Raw genomic sequence first — 24,068 nt, 5'->3', positions numbered from 1 at the left:
AGGAAATGTTTCTTGAGGCCCTGCTAAGTGTCAGGCACTATTCTGGGCCCGGGGATACAGACATGAATGAGTCAAATTCCTGCCTCTTGGACTTATGTGTTAGTGTGGAAAATAGACAATGGACAAATAGGAAAATATTGAATCAGGTGCTGGCGAGTGTTATGAAGAAAAGGGAAAGGTAAAGAGATGATGGATGCTATTTTACGTAGAGAAGGAGTTAGAAGGCACTGTATTGACCACTTAACCCTTAGCGTTTTCAGTGAAAATTGGTGGTTAATACTGATCTTTACCTCTTGATCATTTCCCTGCAACATAGCAACATAATTGAATATAAAGAAAACTAGGCTTCCCAGCAGGACACCTGGGTTCTAGTCCTGACTCTACTAAATAGCCAAGACTGTTTAAACTTCTGGGCTTTGGTTTCTCCATTTAGAAAGTGAGAATAATACATACCTTGCATTCTCCATAGGGCGGTTTTGAGCATAAAATTGTACAAGACACGAGAAAGTTTTAGAAAACTACAATGTATTATGCAAACATAAGATACCATTATAGGTATCTTATGATATCATTATAGGTATTTCCATAAAAATGTGTCAAGGGTCTAGATATTTTTTTAATTGTTTTTTGTCTGGTTTCTTTCCACTCATCCAGGAATGATGCAATCAGAAAGGAGCCTCCAGGGTTTTGGCTCTAGATATAGGCAAAATTCTTTCTCGTATGATGTTAAGCGCGACGTGTACAATGAGGAGACCTTTCATCAGGAGCACAGAAGGAAGACCGCTTCCTCTGGGAACATGGACATCAACATCACCACCTTCAGACACAACGTCCAGTGCCGGTGCGTTTGTGTGCTCATTCAGCTGCCGCCACACCGGCAGCACGTTCAAAACCCTACTTGATTCCTTTGGTGACTACTTCTGTCTTCCTCTTCTGAATTCTTCTCACCAGAACCCTTAGCTTCCTGAGTAATTTCTCTTCAGCTTGTGTGTGTGTGTGTGTGGTTTGTTTTGTAACACCTTCTTGATTGTAAACTTCTTGGGCATTAAGACCTTGGCTGTCCCTCACAGCATCTGGGGATATTTAATAAATACATAGTTTGATTAACCACCATTATCAGTTTAGGAGACAACAAAACAAGCAATCAGGGTGGACAAATTAATGATAGCAAAATGAGATCCTTCTCATCTCTTATCCAGCGGTGCCCACATAGTACTCATAGTCGTCAACAGAGAAGCACCACCTCTGAAAGTCACTGTGACGACATAGGTCCTTCAGTTCAGGGGCTCTTAACCTGTTTTTGTGCTATGAACCTTCTAGCAATCCAGCAAAGCTTATGAACCTCTTTTCAGAATTTCTTTTGACTGTTTTTATTGTGGTAAATATATATATAACATAAAATTGGCCATCTTAACTACTTTTAAGTGTACAGATCAGCAGCATTAACGACATTCACAATGTTGTGCAACCCCCACCACCATCTGGTTTCAAAACTTTTTCATCACCCCAGGCAGACACTCTGTACCCATTAAGCAATAACTTCCCGTTTTCCCCTCCCCCAGCCCCTGGTAACCTCTCTTCTACTTTCTGTCTCTACGAATTGTCTATTCTAGATATTTCATGTAAGTGGAATCACACAATATTTGCCTTTCATGTCTGGCTTATTTCACTTAGAATAATGTTTTCAGGGTTCATCCATGTTGTAGCATGGATCAGTACTTCATTTCATTTTAGGGCTGATGAATGACATTTCATTGTATGTATATATCATATTTTGTTTATCCATTCATCTGTTGATGGACATTTGAGTTGTTTTCACTTTTTGGCTATTGTGAATAATGCTGCCATGTATATTGGCATAGGAGTAACTGTTTGAGTCCCTGTTTTCAATTCTTTTACGTATATACCTAGGAGTGGAATTGTTGGATCATATGGTAATTTTATGTTTAACTTTTTGAGGAACTGACAAACTTTTTCACAGCAGCTGCACCATTGTACATTCACATTAGCAATGTACAGGTGTTCCATTTTTTCCATAGCCTCTCCAACATTTGTTAGTTTCCTTTTTTTTTGTTATAGCCATCCAAGGAGGTGTGAAGTGGTATCTCATTGTGGGTTTTTTTTTTTTTGCATTTCTCTAATAACTAAATATGATGAGCATCTTTTCATGTGCTTATTGGTCATTTGTATATCTTCTTTGGAGATATGTCTATTTATTTCCTTTGCCCTTTTTAAAATTAGGTTGTCTTTTTGTTGTTGAGTTGTAGGAGTTCTTTATATATTCTAGATATTAAACCCTTATCAGATGCATGATTGGCAAATATTTTCTTCCAATCTTTAGGTTGTCTTTTCACTCTTTTCACTCTGTTGATAGTGTCCTTTGGTGAACAACAATTTTTTTTTTCCCCAAGGAAGATTAGCTCAGAGCTAACATCTGCTGCCAATCCGCCTCTTTTTTTTTTTTTTTGCTGAGGAAGATTGGCCCTGAGCTACCATCCGTGCCCATCTTCCTCTATTTTATATGTGGGACACCTGCCACAGCATGGCTTGATAAGCAGTACATAGGTCTGCACCCAGGATCCAAACCAGGAAATCCCACCCACTGAAGTGGAGTGCATGAACTTAGCTGTGCCACTGGGCTGGCTCCCTACTGTTTTTAATTTCAATGAATTCTAACATCTATTTTCTTTTCTTTTTTTTTTTTTGCCTGTGATTTTGATGTCTTCTTTAAGATACTATTGTGAAATCCAAGATCATGAGGACTTTCCCTTATGTTTTCTTCTTTAACTCTTAAATTTAGATCCTTGATCCATTTTGATTTAATTTTTGTATATGGTATAAAGTAAGGGTCCAAATTCATTCTTGTGCATGTGGATATCCCATTTTCCCAGCACCATTTGTTGAAGAGGCTATTCTTCCCTCATTAAATGGTCTTGGCCAGAATATTTTTTAATGCATAAAATATATAGGATTATAAAAGAAACCAGTTATACTGAAATATAATTGTCAAAATATGAAAAATTCCAAAATTATGTCATTTCACACAGTGGATCTAATAACTACCGTTATTTCAAAGTAGTGATGAATATAAATGATATTTTAAGATATCTGTAGCAATTTTAATGTAATATGAAAACGTTTGTGATTTCTAGTGGTGACGGTCAAGTTCTGCTGGTACTGCTCTGGTTTGTTGTCAATGTTCATTATTGAGAGAAATACTAAGTTTCAGTTAGGAGGTTAGTGAAAATAAAGATATGATTTTTCCTAAGTTCACATACCCCCACGAATTCTATCTACAGACCCCTTGGAGATCCACTGACCTGAGAATAAGAGCCCTTTGTGACCTACAGCACACTATGAACCCTAATCACTCAAGTTGTCCTCACTCACACACTGGCTTTATTAGTCTCTCTCGTCTCTTGATTTATCACCCACAATTGGCATGTTTCTGGTGACGAGTGAGGAAGGCCTGCACACAGCTCTAGTGCAAACCTTCCTCTGTCTGGGGCTCTCTCTTCTCCTTTGTCCATGTCCTGTCTCTTGCAAGTTGTGGTCTCGTATGTCCCTCCCCAGACTTCCATCACTACTTACATTTTCTCTGCTCCAGGATGGGTCAGAGGTCAATGTCAAAGACGCCATCTGGGGGCCACGTTGGCTTTGTTTCTGACAAAAGGATAGTCTTTGCCTGACTTATACCTCATCATAAACAAGTACTACCAAAGAAGTTCAAGCTGACTCCCGTCCGCCTGACCCGTCCTTAGACACTTATGTCTGACCCGTCCTGCCTCCCCTGGGCTTTTGTAGCCGCTCTTCTTCCCTGTTTCTACAACAGACAGTTACATCCACTTCTGAACTTTAACCTGAAAGGGAGCACAGCACTGTGGTTAAGAGCAAGACTCAGGAGCCAGAGTGCCTGCTTGTGAGTCCCAGTTCTGCTGCTTCCCAACTGTGTGACCTTAGGTAAGCTATCCAGCCCTACTGTGCCTCGGTTTCCTCATCTGTAAAATGGGGGTGATAATAGCACCTACCTTGTAAGGCGATTATGAGGATTTAAAGAGTACTTATAAAACACCTTGCAAATAGAAAGCACTATATAAATGGGACTTTTTTTAGTAAAAAAAGTAGTCTTGTAAGTCCATCTCTTCCTCTCTGTAGAAAACCTCATCTCTTTCCTCATTTTCTCCCTTTTAGTTAGCAAGTGCAAATGCTCCCTTTCTTGTCAAATCTCCCCTGCGCTTTCACATGGCCTCTGACATTCCTCGCTTTTAGGATGCCTTAACTAAAATCCAGATTCATGTTGAAATGCTTATCCTATTTCCCCACCAGCTTCAATTTCTATTCCTCTATATTCCTCTAACTCCTTCCTTGATTCCTTTAAGTGTTAGATTCTCATCATTCCGTGTCTATTTTATTTTTTGCCATGCTGAAGAGCTTTGAGGACTCTGCCTAGGGTGGCTAGTCTTCTGCCAAGTGGCACGTGGAGAGGAGGGGAGACTGGACCAGGTGCAGGATGGCATTGTCCCAGTGCCATGCTCTGCTCCCCCTCACAGAGGGCAGAGTTGGAGAGAGCGCGCTCTGTGCACCTGCCTAACACCCGGGGACTCTCATATAAATAGCAATGTGATGTTCCTTCCAAACCAATGGTTTTGCTTCTGGCTCCTGAGCAGAATTTAACAGCTGTCAATAGGAACCATGGCAGTAATAGAGTGGACAGAACACTGACGAGCTGGTTTCTAGGCCCCTCTCTGCCCACACTTACTACTGTGACCTTGGCAAAGTCACTTACACTTATTTGGCCTAAACTACCTTAGGGATAGTAATGCTTATAGTTGTGAGAGTCAAACGTGTGTGCAATTACTTCTTTTCTGAGCATGCATTTCAGGCGTGCATACGCTGAAATTATATTTGTTGCTAGAGTCAAAGCCCAATTATCCAACGACCGCTCCTACATGAAAAATCTTTATACTCTTTGCTTTCGGCCCATACTAAAATGTCCATAGCAAAAAGCGTTTTAAAACCAAATTCGTTTTACTGATTGATTGATTGATTGATGTTGATTCTGCTGTTTTAGATGATCTAAAGGTTAAAGTAGGTTTTCTCAGTCTCAGCATCTTTGACATTTTGGACCACAAAATTGGGCTGTCCTATACATTGTAGGATGCTTAGTAGCATCCCTGGCTTCTGCCCACTAGAAGCCAGTCATGATAATCAAAAATGTCTCCAGACTTTGCTAAATGTTACCTCGGGAACAAAATTGCTTCTGGTTGACATCCACTGGGGTAAAGAATAATAAAGCCTTATTTTATTGCCTTTTCTTTATGTGGCTAACTCCTTAAGCACGGGGCTCCATATTCTATACTTTTTATAAATTTCTACACATTACAGGTCAAAGCCATAAAGAGTTAATATTTGGTAAAAAATTTTAGTATATGGGAATGATGTGTATGTGTTCATTGCTCCTGCCAGCCACCAATGTCACATCTCAGAAGCTGTCCTTATCAAGGGAAGGCAACAACAGTCCATTTCTCTGCTGGAAAATTGGTAGGTTTAATTCTTTCCAAACATTCTGTAAAAACAAAAACCTGATGGGTACGCTGGACTTACAAGACTTATTTCTTGTCATATATATGGCACTGGTTCTCAAACAGGGGCGATTTTGTCCACTAGGGACCATGTGGCAATGACTGGAGACATTTTGGGTTGTCACAACTGGGGTGCTACTGGCATCTAGTGGGTAGAAACCAGGAATGCTGCTAAACATCCTACAATGCACAGGACAGCCCCACAACAAAGAATTATCCAGTCCAATATGTCAAAATGTCAACGGTGCTGACAAGAAACTCTGCTGCACGGGAAGAATTATGCACTGTGCCTTCTCTTGGCTATGTGGCCGTTGTCTTTGGAGAACCTAATCAAGTCTCTGTTCTTCTCTCTCACAGCTGCTCATGGCACAAGTTCCTAAGATGCATGATTACAATCTTTCCCTTCCTAGAGTGGATGTGTTTGTATCGATTCAAGGATTGGCTTCTTGGAGACTTACTGGCCGGTATAAGTGTTGGCCTTGTGCAAGTTCCCCAAGGTAAGGAAGATATGAAGCCTTTCACACACAGACAATACATCAGACTTTTCCACTTGCCCAGAGTAAACAATTACTTGTGTTAGATGAATAGAAGAACATGTGCATTCCTTTCACTCCGTTACCATTTATTCCCTTACCTGCCAGATTTTGAACTCTTCCAGGGTGGTTCCAAAAGACTCAGTTTAGTTTAGACCCCTGAATAATTTCAAGAGTATTTGCAATGCCTACTCATGGTCATTTTTTGTTTAACTAGTCATTTCATACTCACGTGGCTACAATAGACCTCACTTGGCATTGATTTTACTTAGAAAGGTGAAGGATAGAAAACACAGCATGCTAACATCACTTCACAAGCCTCACACCCAGCAGTCCAGGGGCTACTCTCTGGTCTTCCAAGTGGCAGTTCTGACATAAGACAGCAAGGTCACACAGATAGACACAGGAGTTGTCTAGGCTGTAGAAACCTCGCTTCCCAAATAGGAACCAACATCTCTTATAATTCATGTAACTGTTGCTTCCAGGGTCCCATGAGTGACACGCCCGGTTACAGGAGTCATTGTGCTCAGAGAAGCTCAAAGCTAGGGCTTCCCACTGGATAGTTACCTTTCATTCACAGTCCTCTTGCTCTAGATAGAGTTTACTATTTAGGCTCATTACTACCACAACCAATGTTGGCTGGTAACACAGCTGACATTCTACCATTGTCAGGTTTCCAGAGAAACAGAGCTAGAAAGTTAACCCAAGATCAAATTTATCCACAGAGAAAGAGAAAGGATTTTGTTAATCTTTTACTCACAGTAGTTCACAATTCCCTACGTAGTCTTTAGACACCGCTATTTCTCTATTCTTCTGGGGCCAACAAGGCAGGATTGAAACTTGTGATTGTACAGGTTGTATAAAGAACGAAAGACACCAATCAAAGGGGCAAGTGGTAGCTCAAGTCCAACCCTGGCACACGACTGTTAGTTGGAGAAAAAGCATCCCTTTTTAAAAAATTAATTCTTTATCATACAGTAAAATTGATTTTTTTCCCTTTTGGTGTACAGTTCTATAAATTTAAGCACATGTATAGATTTGTGTAACCAACACCACAATCAAGATACATAACAGTTCCATCAGCCCCAAAACTCTCTGGTACCATCCCCACTTTTTAGTCACATTTTTCCCTAATCTTTATCCTCTGGCAACCACTGATCTGTTCTCCATCACCATAGTTCTGTCTTTTTGAGAATATCATATAAATGGACTTATACAACATGCAACTTTTGAAGGCTGGCTTCTTTAATTCAGCTTTATTTCTTTGACATGAGTGCAAATTGTTACATGCATCAGTAATTCATTCCTTTTTATTGCTGAGTAATAGTCCACTGTATGGCAGTATCACAGTTTATTTATCCACTCACTTGTTCATGGACATTTTGTTTCTAGTTTTTGGCTGTCACAAAGTTGCTATGAACATTCATGCACAGGTTTTTGTGTGAATGCAGTTTTCATTTCTTTAAGGTAAATCCCCAGGAATGGTATTGTTGGTCATATGGTAAGTGTATGTTTAACTTTATGAGAAATTGCCAAACTGTTTTCCAGAGTGGCCGTGCCTACCGTTTTACAGCCCCACCAGCAATGTATGAGGGTTCTAGTTCCTCCAAACTCTTGTCAGCACTTGATATTGTCAGCATTTTTTAATTAAACTTTCTATTTTGAGATAATTATAGATTCACATGCATCTGTAAGAAACTACAGAGAGATCCTTTGTATCCTTTACCCACTTTCCCCAGAGGCAACATCCTGCAAAACTGTAGCTCCATCTCACAACCAGGATATTATCATCGATACAGTGAAGATACAGAACATTTCCACCACCACAAGGATCCCTCATGTTGCCCATTTGTAGTCACTCCTGCTTGCCTCCTGCCCCATCCCCTGCTTAACGCCTGGCAATCATTAACCTGTTCTTCATTTCTATAACGTTGTCTTTTCAAGAAAGTTATTTAAATGAGTCATACAGGGATTGGCTTTTTTCACTCATCATAATTCTCTGGATATTCATCTAGGTTGTTATGTGTGTCAATAGTTTATTCCTTTTTATTGCTGAGTAGTATTCCATGGTGTGGCTCTACCACAGTTGGTTTAAACACTCACCCACAAAGGACATCTGGATTGTTTGCAGCTTTGGGCTATTATAAATATAGCTGCTATGGACATTCGTGTGTAGGTTAATGAACACAAGTCTTCATTTCTCTGGGATAAATGTTCAAGACTGCAATTGTTGGATTGTATAGTAGTTGCATGTTTAGTTTTTTAAGAAACTGCCCAGCTGTTTTCCAGGGTGGCTGTATCCTTTTACATTCCCACCAACAATCTGTGAGTGATCCAGTTTCTCTGCATCCTCAGTAGCATTTGGTATTGTCACTGCTTTTTATTTGAGTTATTCTGATAGGTGCGTGGTGAAATCCCTTTGTGGCTTCAGTTTGCATTTCCATGATGGCTAATGATGTTTAACATCATTTCAGAGACTAACTTTCTATCTCTATATTTTAATGAAATGGCTCTTCATGTCTTTTGCCCATGTTCTGATGGAATTGTTTGCATTTCTACTGTTGAGTTTTGAGAGTTCTTTATATATTCTAGGTACTAGTACCTTTGTCTTTTATGTTTTGCAAATATTTTCCCTCAGTCTGTATCCTGTCCGTTCATCCCCTTAACAGAGTATTCACAGAGCAAAAGTTTTAATTTTGTGGTCTAGTTTTTAGTATCTTTCATTTTAGCCATTCTGAGAGGTACGTAGTGGTATTTCATCATGGTTTTAATTTGCCTTTCCCTAATGACTAATGAGGTTGAACATATTTTCATGTTCTTTTTTGCTATCCTCATATCCTCTTTGGTGAAGTGCCTGTTCAAGTCCTTTGCCCATATTTTAACTGGGATTTTTCTTTTCCTATTGTTAATTTTTGAGAACTCTTTATATATTCTAGATATAAGTCCTTTGTCAGACTTCTGATTTGCAAATATTTTCTCTCAGTCTGTAGCTCATCTTTTCATTCTCTTACAGTGTCTTTGACAGAGCAAGAGGTTTTAATTTTGATGAAGTCCAATTTATCAGTTTTTTTCCTTTTATGGATTGTGCTTTCCTTACCACATATAAGAACTCTTCATCTAACCATAGGTCATAAAGATTTTCTCCTATGTTTTCTTCTGAAAGTCTTACATGTTTCACATTTAGATCTATGATCCCTTTTGAGTTAATCTTTATGTAAGATATGAAGTTTGGGTAAAGATTTATTTTTTGTTACATTTTCAACATCATTTTTAAAGAAGACTACCCTCCATTTAATTGTTTTTTCACTTTTGTCAAAAGTGAAATAGCCGTATTTTTGTGGGTCTGTTTCTGGATTCTCTCTATTCTGTTCCATTGATGTATGTGTCTACCCTTTTGCCAATCTCATGTCTCAATTACTGTATCTTTATAATGAGTCAAAATTGGGTACTGTGACTCCTCCAACTTCGTTCTTTTTCAAAATTGTTTTAGCTATTCTTCCATATCAATTTTAGAATCAGCTTGTCAACATCTTCAAAAGATCCTCCTGACATTTTGATACCTTTTGCATTAAGTCCATAGATCACTTTGGGGAGAATTGATAACTTTATTATGTCGAATCTCCAATAAATGATTACAGTATGTCTCTCCATTTATTTAGGTCTTCTTTGATTTCTTTCATCAGCATTCGTAGTTTTCAGCATACAGATTCTGTACATGTTTTGTTGGATTTATACCTAAGTATTTCATTTTGGAGGAGATATTATATATGGTAATTAAAAACATTTTTGGTTTCCAATTGTTCATTGTTTGTGTATAGAAATACAATTGATTTTTGTGTGTTCACCTTGTATCTTGCATCTCACTTAATAGTTCTAAGAATCTTTTGTAGATTCCCTGGGATTTACTACATTGATAATCATGTCATCTGTGAATATGGACAGTTGTGTTTCTTTCTTTCTAATCTGAATGGTTTTTATGACTTTTTCTTGCTTATGTACTGGCTAAGACTTCCAGTACTATGTTGAATAAGAGTGGTAAGAATAGACATTCTTGGGTTGTTCCTGATCTTAGGGGGAAAGCATTCAATCTTTCACCATTAAGTATTATATTAGCTGTAGGATTTTTGTAGATGCCTTTTATTAGACGGAGGAAGTTTCCATCTATTCTAATTTGCTGAGAATTTTTATCATGAGTGGGTATTGTATTTTGTCAAGTGCTTTTTCTGCATTTATTGATATGATCATGTGGTTTTTCTCTTTAGACTTGTTAATATGGTGGATTTCATTAACTAATTTTAAAATATTGGATTAGCCTTGCATTCCCAGAATAAAGGAGTACCTTTCAGAATTTCCATGTGGGAGCTGCAAACCAAAATCCTCCATTTGTATGAGAATATTCACTTCCAGGAAAGTATCAGACAGTCTCTAGCGTTCCTGTGGTGCTGCAATGAGAGACCTGAACTCTTGACATTGATGCTTTAACTATGAGTCCCCTGCTGACTCCCACTCATCAAAGGTCTTTCATTTGTGGTCAAAGTTTGAGGACATCCCATTCACAAATTACCAAGTCATCAGTGTAATTTGGTACCAGAATAAGAATGGCATTAGGATGTATAAGTTTACCTAGCATCCAGCACAGTATCTAGTAAAGTAGGTACTCAAGACATTTGTTGAATAATAAGGATTACATCACCATATGAATGAATGAAGCCAAGAAACTCTTGCTAACTGACTAAAGAATTGTGTATTACTTTAAGTAGTGTACATAATAAAATAATCTGCAGTGTAAATAATTCAAAAGTTTTACTTACAATTGAACAGGCAGGACCTAATGACTTAATAATTTTCTGCAAATGAAACAAAAATACTGCATAGTGAAGACCTTATTAAAAAGGTACTAGATCTCCCTTACAGTAAAATTCCAGTTTATAAATGTAAAAGAAAATAGAAAATCACCATTAGGGAAACACCACAGTAATAACTGTTGTAGTTAAATCCACGAATAGATGTTAAAATTAGTGGGTGAAACTTTGCCAACTATGTAATGGAAATTGGATCATTTCAAAGTATCTTCCTCAGGTACTTATTAACCACTCCACTACTGATGATGCGTGAAGAAGGACACAGCATCATCTCTGTAGTATTCTCACCAAAATGTACAACCTTAGTACAATCATGAGGGAACCTAGGACAACCACAAATTGAGGGTCATTTGGCAAAACAACTGATCTATCAATACTCTTCCAAAGTGTCAAAGTCAAGAAAGACAAGTAAAGACTGAGGAACTGTTACAGATTGCAGGACTAAGGAGAAACAGCTAAATGGAATGTGGGACTCTGGACAGAATCTTGGAACAGAAAAAGGAAATTAGCGGGAAAGCTGATGAGATTCAAATAAAGTCTTTAGGTGATTTCCAATGTTAATATCCTGATTCTGATAATTATACTGTGATTATGTAAAATGTTAACATTAAGGGAACCAAGGGAAGGGATATACGGAAACTCTCAGTATTATTTTTGTAACTTTTCTGTAGGCCTAAAATTAGTTTAAAATTTTTTAAAAATTCAGGCACTGGAAAGTTTGGAAACTTGGTTTCCCTCTATTTCTCCATGGACTAATCTTAACTGAGACTAGACAACTTAATTCTCAAGCTGTTCCCAAGTAATTCTCTCACTTTCCCTGAATTGGTAAGTTATTTGAAACCCTACATTTCTAAAGACTTTCTCTTCATGCTACATGTTGCTTATCAAAAGTAAATAGGGGCTGGGGCTGACCCCATGGCCGAGTGGTTAAGTTCGCGTGCTCCGCTGCAGGCGGCCCAGTGTTTCGTTGGTTCGAATCCTGGGCGCGGACATGGCACTGCTCATCAAACCACGCTGAGGCAGCGTCCCACATGCCACAACTAGAAGGACCCACAACGAAGAATACACAACTGTGTACCGGGGGGCATTGGGGAGAAAAAGGAAAAAATAAAATCTTTAAAAAAAAAAAAAGTAAATAGGGGCTATTCAACGTTAGACTGGAATTCACAGGCGTTTATTAAAGCAAGAAAAAGAAATATAAGGCATAAGGATTGTAAAGGAAGAAATAAAACAATTCATAGAGGATAATTTTTTATGTAGAGAATTCAAAAGTTTACAGATAAATTAATAGAATTAATAAGATTTCATCAAGGTTGCTGGATACAAGATCAGTATATAAAAATCAGTTATATTCTTGTGTACCTACAAGAAACAAAAAGTGAAAATTTTTAAAAAGATAGCGTTTACCAAAGTATAATAAATATGAAGTAAATTGCAATGAAACTACGGTGTGCAAGACCTCTAGAGAGAAATTACACAACTTCACTGAGTAATATTAACGAGGACCTAAACTAATTGAAAGATAGCATGTTCATGGGTTGGAAGACTCAATACTTAAAGATCTCAGTTCTCTCAGAATAGATTTATAGAGCCAGCCCTGATGGCCTAGTGGTTAAAGTTCGACACACTCCTCTTCCGTGGCCCAGGTTCTGTTTCTGGGCGTGGAACCACACCACTCATCTCTCGGTAGCCATGCTGTGGAAGCAGCTCACATAGAAGAACTAAAAGGACTTACAAGTAGAATATACAACTATGTACTGGGGCTTTGGGAAAGAAAAAAATATATATATAGAGAGAGAGAGAGTATTAAAATAGATTTATAGATTCATTACAATCTCACTGTAAATCCCAACAGGATTTCTTAATGGAACATTATAGGCAGACTCTAAAATGTGTATGTAAGTATGAAAAGCCAAGAATAGCCAAATTCTTTTGAAGAAGAACAACATGGGAGGACTTGCTCCTCCAGCCATCAAGACTTAATATAAAGTTATAATATTTAAGATAATGTCCATCAAAAGTAGAAAGAATAAATAAACATTCATATATGCGGATACTGAAATAGACAGAATACGAGCAATCTCAAGCAACTCACCACAACGTGGAAGACTCTTATATGCAAAATATTGAGCAAAAGAAGCAGAAATAAAAATTACATACAGTATAACTCCATTAATATAAAGTTCAAAAGTGGGCTGAACCAAACTACATTGTTTAGGGATATGTACACTACTGGTAAAACTATAAAGAAAAGGAAAGAAATTATTATTACAAAAGCCAAAATAATGAATACCTCTGTGGGGAGAGATGGGATCGTGATCAAAGACCTCTGTGGTGGTTGCATAAATATTTATTAAGCTCAACATCTATGTTAATGTATTTTCTATGTATATATTATATTTCACAATAAAAATGGAGATTACCAAATTAATTATCAAAATTATTACTAAACTAATTACTAAAAAAAGTAATTAAGGGAGCCAGCCCTGTGGCTGAGTGGTTAAGTTCACGTCCCCTGCTTCAGCAGCCCAGGCTTCACCAGTTCAGATCCTGGGCAGGGATCTACACACCGCTCATCAAGCCATGCTGTGGTGGCATCCCACATGGAAGAACCAGAATGACTTACAACTAGGATATACAACTATGAACTGGGACTTTGGAAAGAAAAAAAAAAGAGGAGGATTGGCAACAGATGTTAGCTCAGGGCCAATCTTCCTCACCAAAAAAAAAAAAAAAAAAGTTAATGCAGTGTGGTGTTGCAGAGATAGACAACTAGGGCCAATGAAACAGAAGAGTCACATGTGTATAAGTTTCATGGTTTATATGAGGTGTGTCACTATAGAAACACTTTTCAATAAATGATGTGAAACAATTGGACACATGTGAAAAAACAATTTTTAGACCTCTGTGTCACACCATACACCAAAATCCATTCCTGGTAGATTAAAGACCTAAATGTGAAAGGTAAAACAATAAAGATTTTTTGGAATAATATATCTTCATGATCTTGAGGTAGAAAATGATAAAGCACTAGCATAAGAGGGAAAGACTGGTAAATTGAATTAAGTAAAAGTTAAGAACTTTTGCTCATTCAAAGACAGCATAAAGATGGAAAAGCAAACCACAGAATGGGAGAGATATTTGTAACACATATACCCAACAAAGGATTTAAATCTATTCTATGATATACTCCTACCAATCTGTAAGGAAACAACTCAATAAGGCTGTCAACGCTATTGGTAATCAATGAAGTGAAAATTGAAATTAAAATGAGTTACACACCAACTCATACACACTGAAATTGAAAATCTGACAGTATCATGTGCAAATACAGATGTGGATGGGAACTGTCATACCATGCTGATGGGAGTGTAAATTGTACAACCATTAGGAAAATAGTTCTGCATTCGCTGGTAAATGCCCCAGCAGTTAGGCTTCGGAAACTTATGTAATATATAATCTGGAGGAACTCATACATCTATGCGCCTAGAGCCACGTACAGGAATATTCACAGCAGTATTGTTCGTCAGAGCCCCAAACTGGAAACAAAGACAGGAGACCATGCAAGCCTGGAGACAAAGAGAATGGGGAAATGGCTGCCTTGCTCCTGATGGCTTTTTAGTTCTGGTTCCAGTCTCTGATAAGGCCCAACTGCCTTTTGTACTCTTTTGATAAATTTCATGTTTTGCATATGCTAATTCAAGCAGATTTCCTGTTTCTTGCAATCAATAGAGCCTTGCTTAGGAAAAAAATGGGAAAGGGGAACCCATAAATTACAAGACTTGAGACACGTCAACAAATTTGAGGACCTTATTTGAGTCCTGATATAAACACAAAGATTGTAAAAGAAAGCACAACATATAATAGCAAATAATTTTTTTAAAGATCACCCCAAAACCCACCATACCTCTGGCTCAGGGTCTCATGATGTTACAGCCAAGCTGTGAGTCATCTCAAGGCTTACGGGGCTGGATGCTCAGCTTCCAGCCTCACTCATGTGTTTGCTGGCAGGCCTAAGTTTCTCGCCATATGGTCCTCTCCATGGCTTGCTTGGGTGTCCTCACAGCATGGCAGGGTAGAACCAACTACTTGTGTGGGGCCCAGTGTGAAATGAAAATGCAGAGCCCCAGTTCAAAATTTATTGAGAATTTCAAGATGGTCAGAGTAGAGCATTAATCCAAGTGTGGAACCTTCTAAACCTAGGGCTTTATGTGACTGCATAGGTCACACACCCTTCAAGCCAACTCTGATAGCTGGTGACCTAAATGAAAGAGAGAGAGAGCCCGAGAGTAACCAGAACAGAAGCCACAGTCTTCTTGCAACCTAAGCTCAAAAGTGACATCTTATCATTTTTGTTGTAGTCTATTTATTAGAAGCAAGTTACTAGGTCCATCCTATACTTGAGGGGTGGGGATCACACGAAGGCATGGACACCAATTAGCCACAGCAGACCATCTTAAAGGCCCCCTACCACTCCAACCGTTTGTGAGATAAGCAGGGAAATTTGAACATTGCCTGGATATTTGATAATTTTAAAGAACCGTTATTAATTTCATAGGTATAATGATGGTATTGCAGTTAAATTAAAAGATAGTCTTCTTTTAAACATCTATGCTGAAATATCTACAGGTGAAATGATTTAATGTCTTGGATTTGCTTCAAAATAACATGGCGTGGGAAAGGAATGGGGGCATAGATGTACAAAGATTGCAGTAGTGGTTTACACGGGAGTTCATTACACTCTATTTTGTATGTGTTTGAACTGTCCCATAAAAAAAGAGCTTTGCTGGTCTAAGACACTAAATCAGCTCACTGGACTCACAACTGAGTTCAGATGAGTACACGGCTGTGATGATGTAAGTTGGAGAGAGGCCTTTGGGGCAGGAGCTGTGGGCTTGAGACACCAAAGGATGACACCATGTATATTATTCCATTTTCTTCAAAATTTCCAAATTCTCATGGTGCTGCTTAGAGAGGAAAGTAAGTATTGAAGAAGGAGCTGAAGGAAGAGACTGGAGTGATTGGCATATGGAAGAGAGACAACACATATCAACTGGGAATCAGTTAAGTGTGATTCTTGCCTTGCTCTCCAGCTTCATCTCCAGTCCTGGAGGATTCCCAGGGCCTTCTTGTACTAGACTCGGGGTGGGAGTAGGGCTGCGTCTGAGCCCTTGGAATTAGAGATCTTATTGCTGTGATGTTTACTTTCCGTGATTATCATGAAGACCTTGCAGCGAAAAGTGTTTAAGCCTGTGATTGAGAGTTGAGGTGTAAAAGCATGTGGTAAAATAGGAAGAGAAGCTGGGAGTCAAAGGAGATCATCAAGGTACTAATTAAGGGCTGTATGACAGGGGATGCTCCATATTACCATACTTGGTCAGCTGTATACACAGATCAATTTTATTTTAAATATTCTTTACAGTTTTTTATTTAAGGTGACTTTTAAAAGCCAGGCTACCCTTTCTTACTTAAATTATCTTGCTTTTCAGGCCTGATGTTTAGTTTGCTGGCAAGGCAACTGATTCCTCCTCTCAATGTCACTTATGCAGCTTTCTGTTCTTCGGTAATTTATGTAATTTTTGGATCATGTCATCAAATGTCCATTGGTGAGTTCAGTCCTGGAGCTACAGGAGGTGGATGAAGTCTCCACCTCGATCATTTACTTATTGCTAAGGAACCCAAGTTAAAACTATGTTTAAGATAGAAAGAAAGGAGACAGAACATGGACATTCTATCCATCGGGTTAGTGTTCAGATTTTAGAAATTGAACACTTCTAGTGTGTCATTATTAATGTTACCACCACACAATCAGGCCAGCAAGCTGTTTCTCAAAGGAATTGAAGGACAGAGGTACTCTCCTTGTTGAAACTACCGCACATTGGAATCTGACTGCCTTCAATCTGGATGATCCAGAAACAATTTTGCCAATACTCCTAGAGTGGATCCGTCTTTCATCTGGACCCATAATAACCAAACCCCTAGGGCTGATTTATAATAATGCCAGCTTATTAATTCACAATAAGAAAGTGCTGTCACGGTAATCACGGTACTCAATTCCAGAGAATAAGTACTTTCCTTCCGTGAGTCAAAAGTCCATCTACTAATTTATAATTAGAAATGACTGTTACAAGGACCAAACTAGCTCCAGGTCATCTAATCAGCACATTTACTTCACCTAGGTGAACTTGTAAAGACATCAAGTTACAAAATGCTCCGACAGTCTTGGAAGGGCATTGCCAACATTCACTCAGTAACATGCCTTTTCATGAGCTTCCCCACTGAACAACTGACCAAGCAAGCAACACTGACCATTCTGACACACTCTTTTGCCAGACATGTTTGCATATTCGGTCCAGTTACCATCCCATTCTTCTAGATGTGGAGTTCTACTCTGCCTTTTTTAAGGACAATATTGCATATCTTTACTGAAATCTATTGTGAGTTGGTCTTACTTTTGAACACTGAGAGAACAATTTTATTCCCATACTTTCAAGTTCCCAGGGCCACCTCACAATCATTTCCATATACTGATAATAAGGGCTATTAGAGTTTTGTTTCTGTTAAGTAGTTCAAAGGGAAGATTTGCCTTTGCTCCCATATGTGAGGATGTCGACATGAGGACTAAATGAAATTATGTCCGAAACAGGTTTAGCTCAGCGTCATTTTGCACCTAGTAAATCCTTCATAAGTGTTAGGTATTATTTTTCTTCTTATTGTTATTGATTAGCTTTGTTTTCTGATCCTTTCACCACTACCTCACTTCACACCGTCTTGAAGAGCGCCACAGTGGGTAAGCCTGATACACATTTCCAGTCAATTTCCCTTTGAATCCCACTCCATATTCCCATAATGCAAAGAGGTTAATACCTGGACCACCAAGATCTAAATTCTGTGAGTTGGTCACAGGCTGTGGAGCCAGAATTCTTTTCCTTGCTCTCTCTTACTTCTCAACGGTCACTTTCAGAGAAGAAAAGTTTTTCAGAACAAGGACAAAACAATATGAGACTGTGTGTTGCTTTTGTCGATATCTGTCAGTTTACCTGGACTTCACACCTCACCTTCTGCCTAAACATCTTCTTTCACAGGTTCCTTCTTCCTTGTGAGTGCTCTGATGATCAATGTCCTGAGATTGTACCCATTCAACAGTGGCCACCTGGTACTGGGAACATTCCTCAAGGGTGACTTTTCTAACCCCTCCTTTTTGAAGGCCTATAACCGATCCTTGAGTGTGGTGGCATCCACAACTTTTCTGACTGGGATTATTCAGGTAGGATCTGAGTCTCTGAACCCCTGGAGAAGATACAAATAAATAAATAAATAAATACAAATGGACCCCTTCCTTTAATTGCTCCAGTTATCCATTGTGATATACCTGGAACTTCTGTGATCGATTTTTGGAAAACTTGTGGGATGTGTGGATAGGCTGTCTCCTCAGTGACAAAACTTCTCCCTCCTCAGAAATCATCCACCATTGATTTAGGATGAGGTACTGAACCTTCTCATCAGCCCCTTCTCCTCCAAGACTAAAGACGGGTCCTGGGGACTATGATCTAGAGTTCTACTCTTGATTTCATGTTTTGAAGTAATTCTTTATACTCTTTCGACAAGAATAGCACTCACACTCACGTAGTATATTTGGGGTTAGTAAGCATTAGAGTCAGACCTGGAATCCTATGTGGTAGTCTTTCATTTCCTCTGAGAGTCTACCCTCTAAAGCTTCACACACTGACCTAAAGTCACATATTACAGCATTATTTCTCTTTCTTCTCAACTAACCCACTCTCTAGTTAATTTTCACTGATCTTCCCGGGACCATCTTTCATCACATAAGGATTTATTGGGAGCCTAAAAAGGCAGCCTGTCATAGTGGGCTGACCCCAGCCCTGACACTTACCAGCTGTATGAACTTACTCAAATTATTTTGCCTTTGTGGGCCTCAGTTTCTTCATGTGTAAAATGTAAATAATAATATTTGTTTTGCAGGGTTCTTGTGAGGATTAAGTGAGAAAATAAATGTAAAGCACTCAGCCCAGGGCATGTCACATAGTCAGCATCAGTAAGTTATAATTACTGGGCACAGAGAAATTAATTTGGCACTTTAATAGAGACCAAAAATTAAAAAGAAGATATGATTCCTGTGATTAAAAATTCAATCTTGCAGAAGACGACAAAATAACAGTCAGTACATCAGCAATCTATTAATTATCTCAGTGGCCTTCGGCATGTTCTCTCCCCTCCTTCGAGCCTCAGTTTTTTCATCTAAAAAAGAAGGAGACATTCCATTTCCAGAAAGATGAAATGGATATACTTTTCCCTATTCCTCCTGCTAAGTACAACCAAAAACCTTGGAACATTATACGTAAAACAAACATAAGAAGACTCTGAAAGGTGGAAACAAGAAGGCAAACTGGCTCAGAACCTCAGGACCCAAGGAACAACACAGTGGTGGGTTCCCTGGGTTTTGTTTTTGCCTCATATTTCTCAAACTTGGTGCCGAAGAAGGCAGAAACCCAAAATGCCAACAGGTGCAGACATAAAAAAAAACCCCAAGTCTGCTCTTTTTAGCCACAGGACCAGGAAAGGCTGGAAAGACTGAAAACTTTTACACAATAACTGCTCTATTCCTGACAAACATCAAGAAAAAATAAACTGTGGTGGCACCCCAACTCATGCCAGGAAAGGCCAAGTGGGGACCCTAGACTCCCGCCCTTACTCAGCTGTAATGAGGGGTTCACTCACTCCCAAATGGGGTGTTGTTGTCAGAGAAGGCCAAATGGGGAGTTGAGGCTTTCATCCCCACTGGGCAGTAATGAGACACCCTTCCTCCTCCTTGCTGGGTGGTATCAGAGAAGCTCTAGTGAAGAGTCGGGTCTTTCACCACCATGCAGCAGTAATGAGGACAACCTCCCTCTGCTATGGTGTCAGTGGAGGCCATGTGGGGAGAAATAAAGGTATTCCTGTCTCTTCTAGCCAGGATGGCATCAGTGGAGGCCTAGTGGGGAGCCAGGATGCTCACCCCTGCCCAGCAATAACGAAGAGTCTCAACTGCCTCAGGTGTCAGTGGAGGCTGAGAGGAGAACCTCCACTTCTACCTCTGCCAGGCAGTAACAAGGTGGCGCCCTCCCCTTCCCCTGCCAGTGCTTCGTCAAAATAAGCTAGCTAAAACAGAGAGTTTAAATAAGATCCAGAGTCTCATAGCATAGTACCCAAAATGTCTACCATTAAACTGAACATCACTGGTCACACCAAGAGCCAGGGAAATCTCAACCAAGATGAAAAAAGACAATAAGAAGATGCCAACACTGAGATGACAGAGATGTTAGAATTAGCTGGCGAAGATTCTAAAGCAGCCATCCTAAAAAACACTTCAGCAAGCAATTATGGACATGCTTGAAACAAGTGAAAAAAATAGAAGTTTTCAGCAAATAGATAGAAAGTGTCATCAAATAAATAGAAAATATAAAGAAGGACCAAATGGAAATTTTAGAACTGAAAAATACAGTAACCAAAATTGAAAATTCAAAGGACAGTCTCAACAGCAGAATAGAGAAGACAGAAGAAAGAATCAATGAACTTGAAAATACAACAGTAGAAATTATCCAATTTGAACAACAGAGAGAAAATAGAGTGGAAAAAAATTAACAGAGCCTCAGGGACAAGTGGGACTATAACAAAAGATCTAACATTTGTGTCATAAAAGTCTCCGAAAGATAAGAGACAAAAGATGGGGCTGAATTACTTGAAGAACAAATAGGTGGAAACTCCCCAAATTTGGCAAAAGATGCAATCCTACACATTCAGGAAGCTTAGAAAATCCCAAATAAGATAAATCTATAGAAATCTACACTAAGACAAACCATAGTCAAACTTCTGAAACTGAACACATTGAAAAAAAATCTTGAAAGCAGTGAGAGAAACCCTTTACTTTCAGGGGGAAAACAATTCAAATGACAGCAGATTTCTTATCAGAAACCATGGAGGCCATAAGTAAGTTGCACAATATTTTTTGTTTGCTGAAAGAAAAGAACTGTCAATCCAAAATCATATACTCAGTGAAAATATCCTTCAAGAATGAAGAAGAAATCAAGACATTCTCAGATGAAAGGAAACTAAGAGAATTTGTCACCAGCAGACCTACCCTAAAAGAATGGCTACAGGAAGTTCTCTAAACAGAAAGAAAATGATAAAAGGGGGAATCTTGGGACATCAGGAAGGAAGAAAGAACAATGGAAAGAGTAAAAATATTGAAAAACAATTCTTTTATAAACAAAAGGGGGTAAGATTTCTATACTTTGCTTGAACTGGTAAAATGTTGACACTCGTAGACTGTGAATAATTATGTGTATATAGTGTAATACCTTGGGCAACCACTAAAAAAGCTATACAAAAAGATACATTCAAAAGCACTAAAGATAAATCAAAATGGACTTCTAAAAAATGTGCAAGTAACCCCCAGAAGTGAAAGAAAAAGAGAAATGAAAAGGAGAGAGAACAAACAGAAAAATGTCAGACTTAAGCCCAAACATACCAACATTTACATTAAAGGGAGATATTGACATGTTTAAAACTATGCTGTCTAAAGGAAACATCAAATATAATAATATATACAGGTTGGAAGTAAGAGATGGAAAGATTATCATGCAAATGTTAATCAGAAGAAAGCAGGATTGACTATATTAATATCAGATAAAGTAGACTTCAAAGCCAAGAAAATTACCAGAGATAGAGAGGGCATTATATAATGATAAAAGGATCTACCAAGAAGACATAGCAATCCTAAGTATGTGTGCACCAAATGACAGAGCTACAAAATATGTGAAGCAAAAAGTGATCAAATTGAAAGGAGAAATAGACAAATCCCCAATTGGAGTTAAAGACTTCAACACCCTTCTCTTAACAATTGACAGAACAACTAGATAGAAAATCAGCAAGGATATAATAAAACTCAACAACCAACAGGATTTGAGAGATATTTACAGAAGATTCCATCCAATAACTGCAGAATACACATTCTTTTCAATGACCCATGGAACATATACCAAGATAGACCATATCCTGAGCCGTAAATCAAACCTCAATAAATTTAAAAGAATTGAAATCAGTGTGTTCTCTGACCACAGTGGAATCAAAGTAGCACTCAATAACAGGACAGAAACAGGAAAATCTCCAGATATTTGAAGACTAAACAACACACTTCTAAGTAATCCATAGGTCAGAGAGGATGTCTCGAGGGAAATTTTTAAAAATACATTGAAGTAAATAAAACATACCAAAATTTGTGAGACACAGCTAAAGCAGTGCTGAGAGGAAAATTTATAGAAGTCAAATGAATACACTAGAAGAAAGAAAAAGTCTCAAATTAATAATCTAAGCTCCCGCCTCAAGAACCTAGACAAACAAGAACAAATTAAGCCCAAAACAAGCAGAAGGAAGGAAATAATGAAATTGAAAATAGGAAAGTTTACATACTGATGATTCCATTTATGTAAAATTCTTGAAGTCACAAAATTATAGGAATGGGGAACAGGTTAGCTGTTGCCAGAGGTTAAGGATAGGGGTGGAGGTAGGAGGGTGGAGGTTGAGGGTAGGGATGGGAGGTGAGAGGCAAGTGGGGGTGGCTATAAAAGGACGACAAGAGGGACCCTTGTTATGATAGAATTATTTTGTATCTTGGCTGTGTCAATGTCAATATCCTAATTGTGGTATTGTAAACTATAGTTGTGCAAGATGTTACCTTTGCGGGAAACTAGATAAAGACTACACCAGATCTCTCTGTATTGTTTCTTACAACTACATATCAATCTACAACTATCTAAAATAAAAAGTTTAAATTTAAAAAAAGAATTCTGAACCAGATCATAATATCTAACATTTATCACTATGTGCTAATCACTATTAAAAGCACTTCACATGTATTATCTCATTTGATCCTCACAACAACCCCTTGTATGAAGGTAGATATTATTATGGTCCTTATTTTAAGGAAACAAAGGTATAGAGAGGTTAAGTGAATTGCCCAAGGTCACAGAGCCAGTAAGATCCCAAACTGGGGTTCACGCTCTGGGTTGTCTACCTCCAGAATCAGTGCTCTAGATAATCTTAAAGTGCAAACTGATATTAATAAAAGTGAAGAGTTCAGTATCAAAAGAATATGAAGTAAAGGAATACCCTTTAGTTGGGTTGGAGTTGTCTGGGAAGGAAACAACCATTCATTGAGCCTTTCTTTCATTCATTGAACATTTAGTACTTGCTTTCTATAAGAATGGCAGATAGGTTTCATGTCACAGGCCAACTCTGACTGATTAACAATGGCTGTCTAGAAAATTATATTAACCCAGATTCTGACGCCACACACAGCTGGACAAGAAAGAGTTTTGCCATTTACAAGGTGGAAGGAAGGGATGGCATGAAGAATGGGTGATATACATTGGTATCTGTCACTATTTTCAACTTTGAGCTGTTTTACATGTGTTATGTAATGTAATCCATATAAGATACTGCGTGCTGAGCATTGTTCACATTTTATTAGACGAGGAAACTGAGGCTCAGAGAGTTTAGTTAACTTGTCCAAACCCACACAGCCGGTGAGTGGCAGAGCCAGCATTGAAGCCAAGTTCTCCATCACCACACCTCCTGAAAAAGAGGAGTTTTACTGAGCTCTTGAAAGAGATAATGGCATGGACTGGCAGAGATGGCAAAAAGAAGAGTTCATGCACAAGCACAGAAGTAGAAATCAGTCAATCACGCGAAAGACAGGAGGCAGATTGGCCTGACTAGAGTAGAGGAGCGTATTGGGCAGTGATGACAGCAGATTAAAGGAGACACAGTGCCCAGCTGACTGGAAGCTTTGAAACAAAAGCTTTTAAAGCTAAAAGATTCATTCTTCCAAGTTTGTTTGTTTGCCAAGAATTCTGGTGCAGTGGAAGATGAAGCGGTGACAATAGAAGTCTTCAAGACTTGTGTTCTTCTTTCCCCATCTTCTTCATCGGGCTGTGCCAGTTTTCTTAACCCTCCCTCTTAAGGGGATTGGGGCTTATCCTTTATCCATCAACTTTCTAACTGTGTTTTTTCTTATAAAAGTTGGACATGCA

General features: G+C 38.6%; 1 protein-coding gene across 4 annotated transcripts in view; it reads left to right on the top strand.

The window, feature by feature from the left end:
- Positions 1-24,068, top strand: part of SLC26A8 (solute carrier family 26 member 8) — a 67,900-nt gene that overhangs the window by 4,370 nt on the left and 39,462 nt on the right. For all 4 annotated transcript variants that reach the window (XR_011530066.1, XM_070585986.1, XM_070585987.1 and 1 more), the window contains exons 2-5: positions 655-841; positions 5,940-6,079; positions 16,467-16,583; positions 18,063-18,244. Coding sequence is in view for 3 of the 4 variants with exons in the window: in XM_070585986.1 (XP_070442087.1) it covers positions 657-841; positions 5,940-6,079; positions 16,467-16,583; positions 18,063-18,244 (624 nt within the window). In the remaining variant the exon portion in view is untranslated. The remainder of the gene's footprint in view (positions 1-654; positions 842-5,939; positions 6,080-16,466; positions 16,584-18,062; positions 18,245-24,068) is intronic.

This window comes from Equus przewalskii, chromosome 19 (assembly GCF_037783145.1).
Source record: "Equus przewalskii isolate Varuska chromosome 19, EquPr2, whole genome shotgun sequence".
Taxonomy (NCBI): domain Eukaryota; kingdom Metazoa; phylum Chordata; class Mammalia; order Perissodactyla; family Equidae; genus Equus; species Equus przewalskii.
Note: the sequence above shows the minus strand (reverse complement) of the source record. Positions and strands in the feature narration are given on the sequence as shown.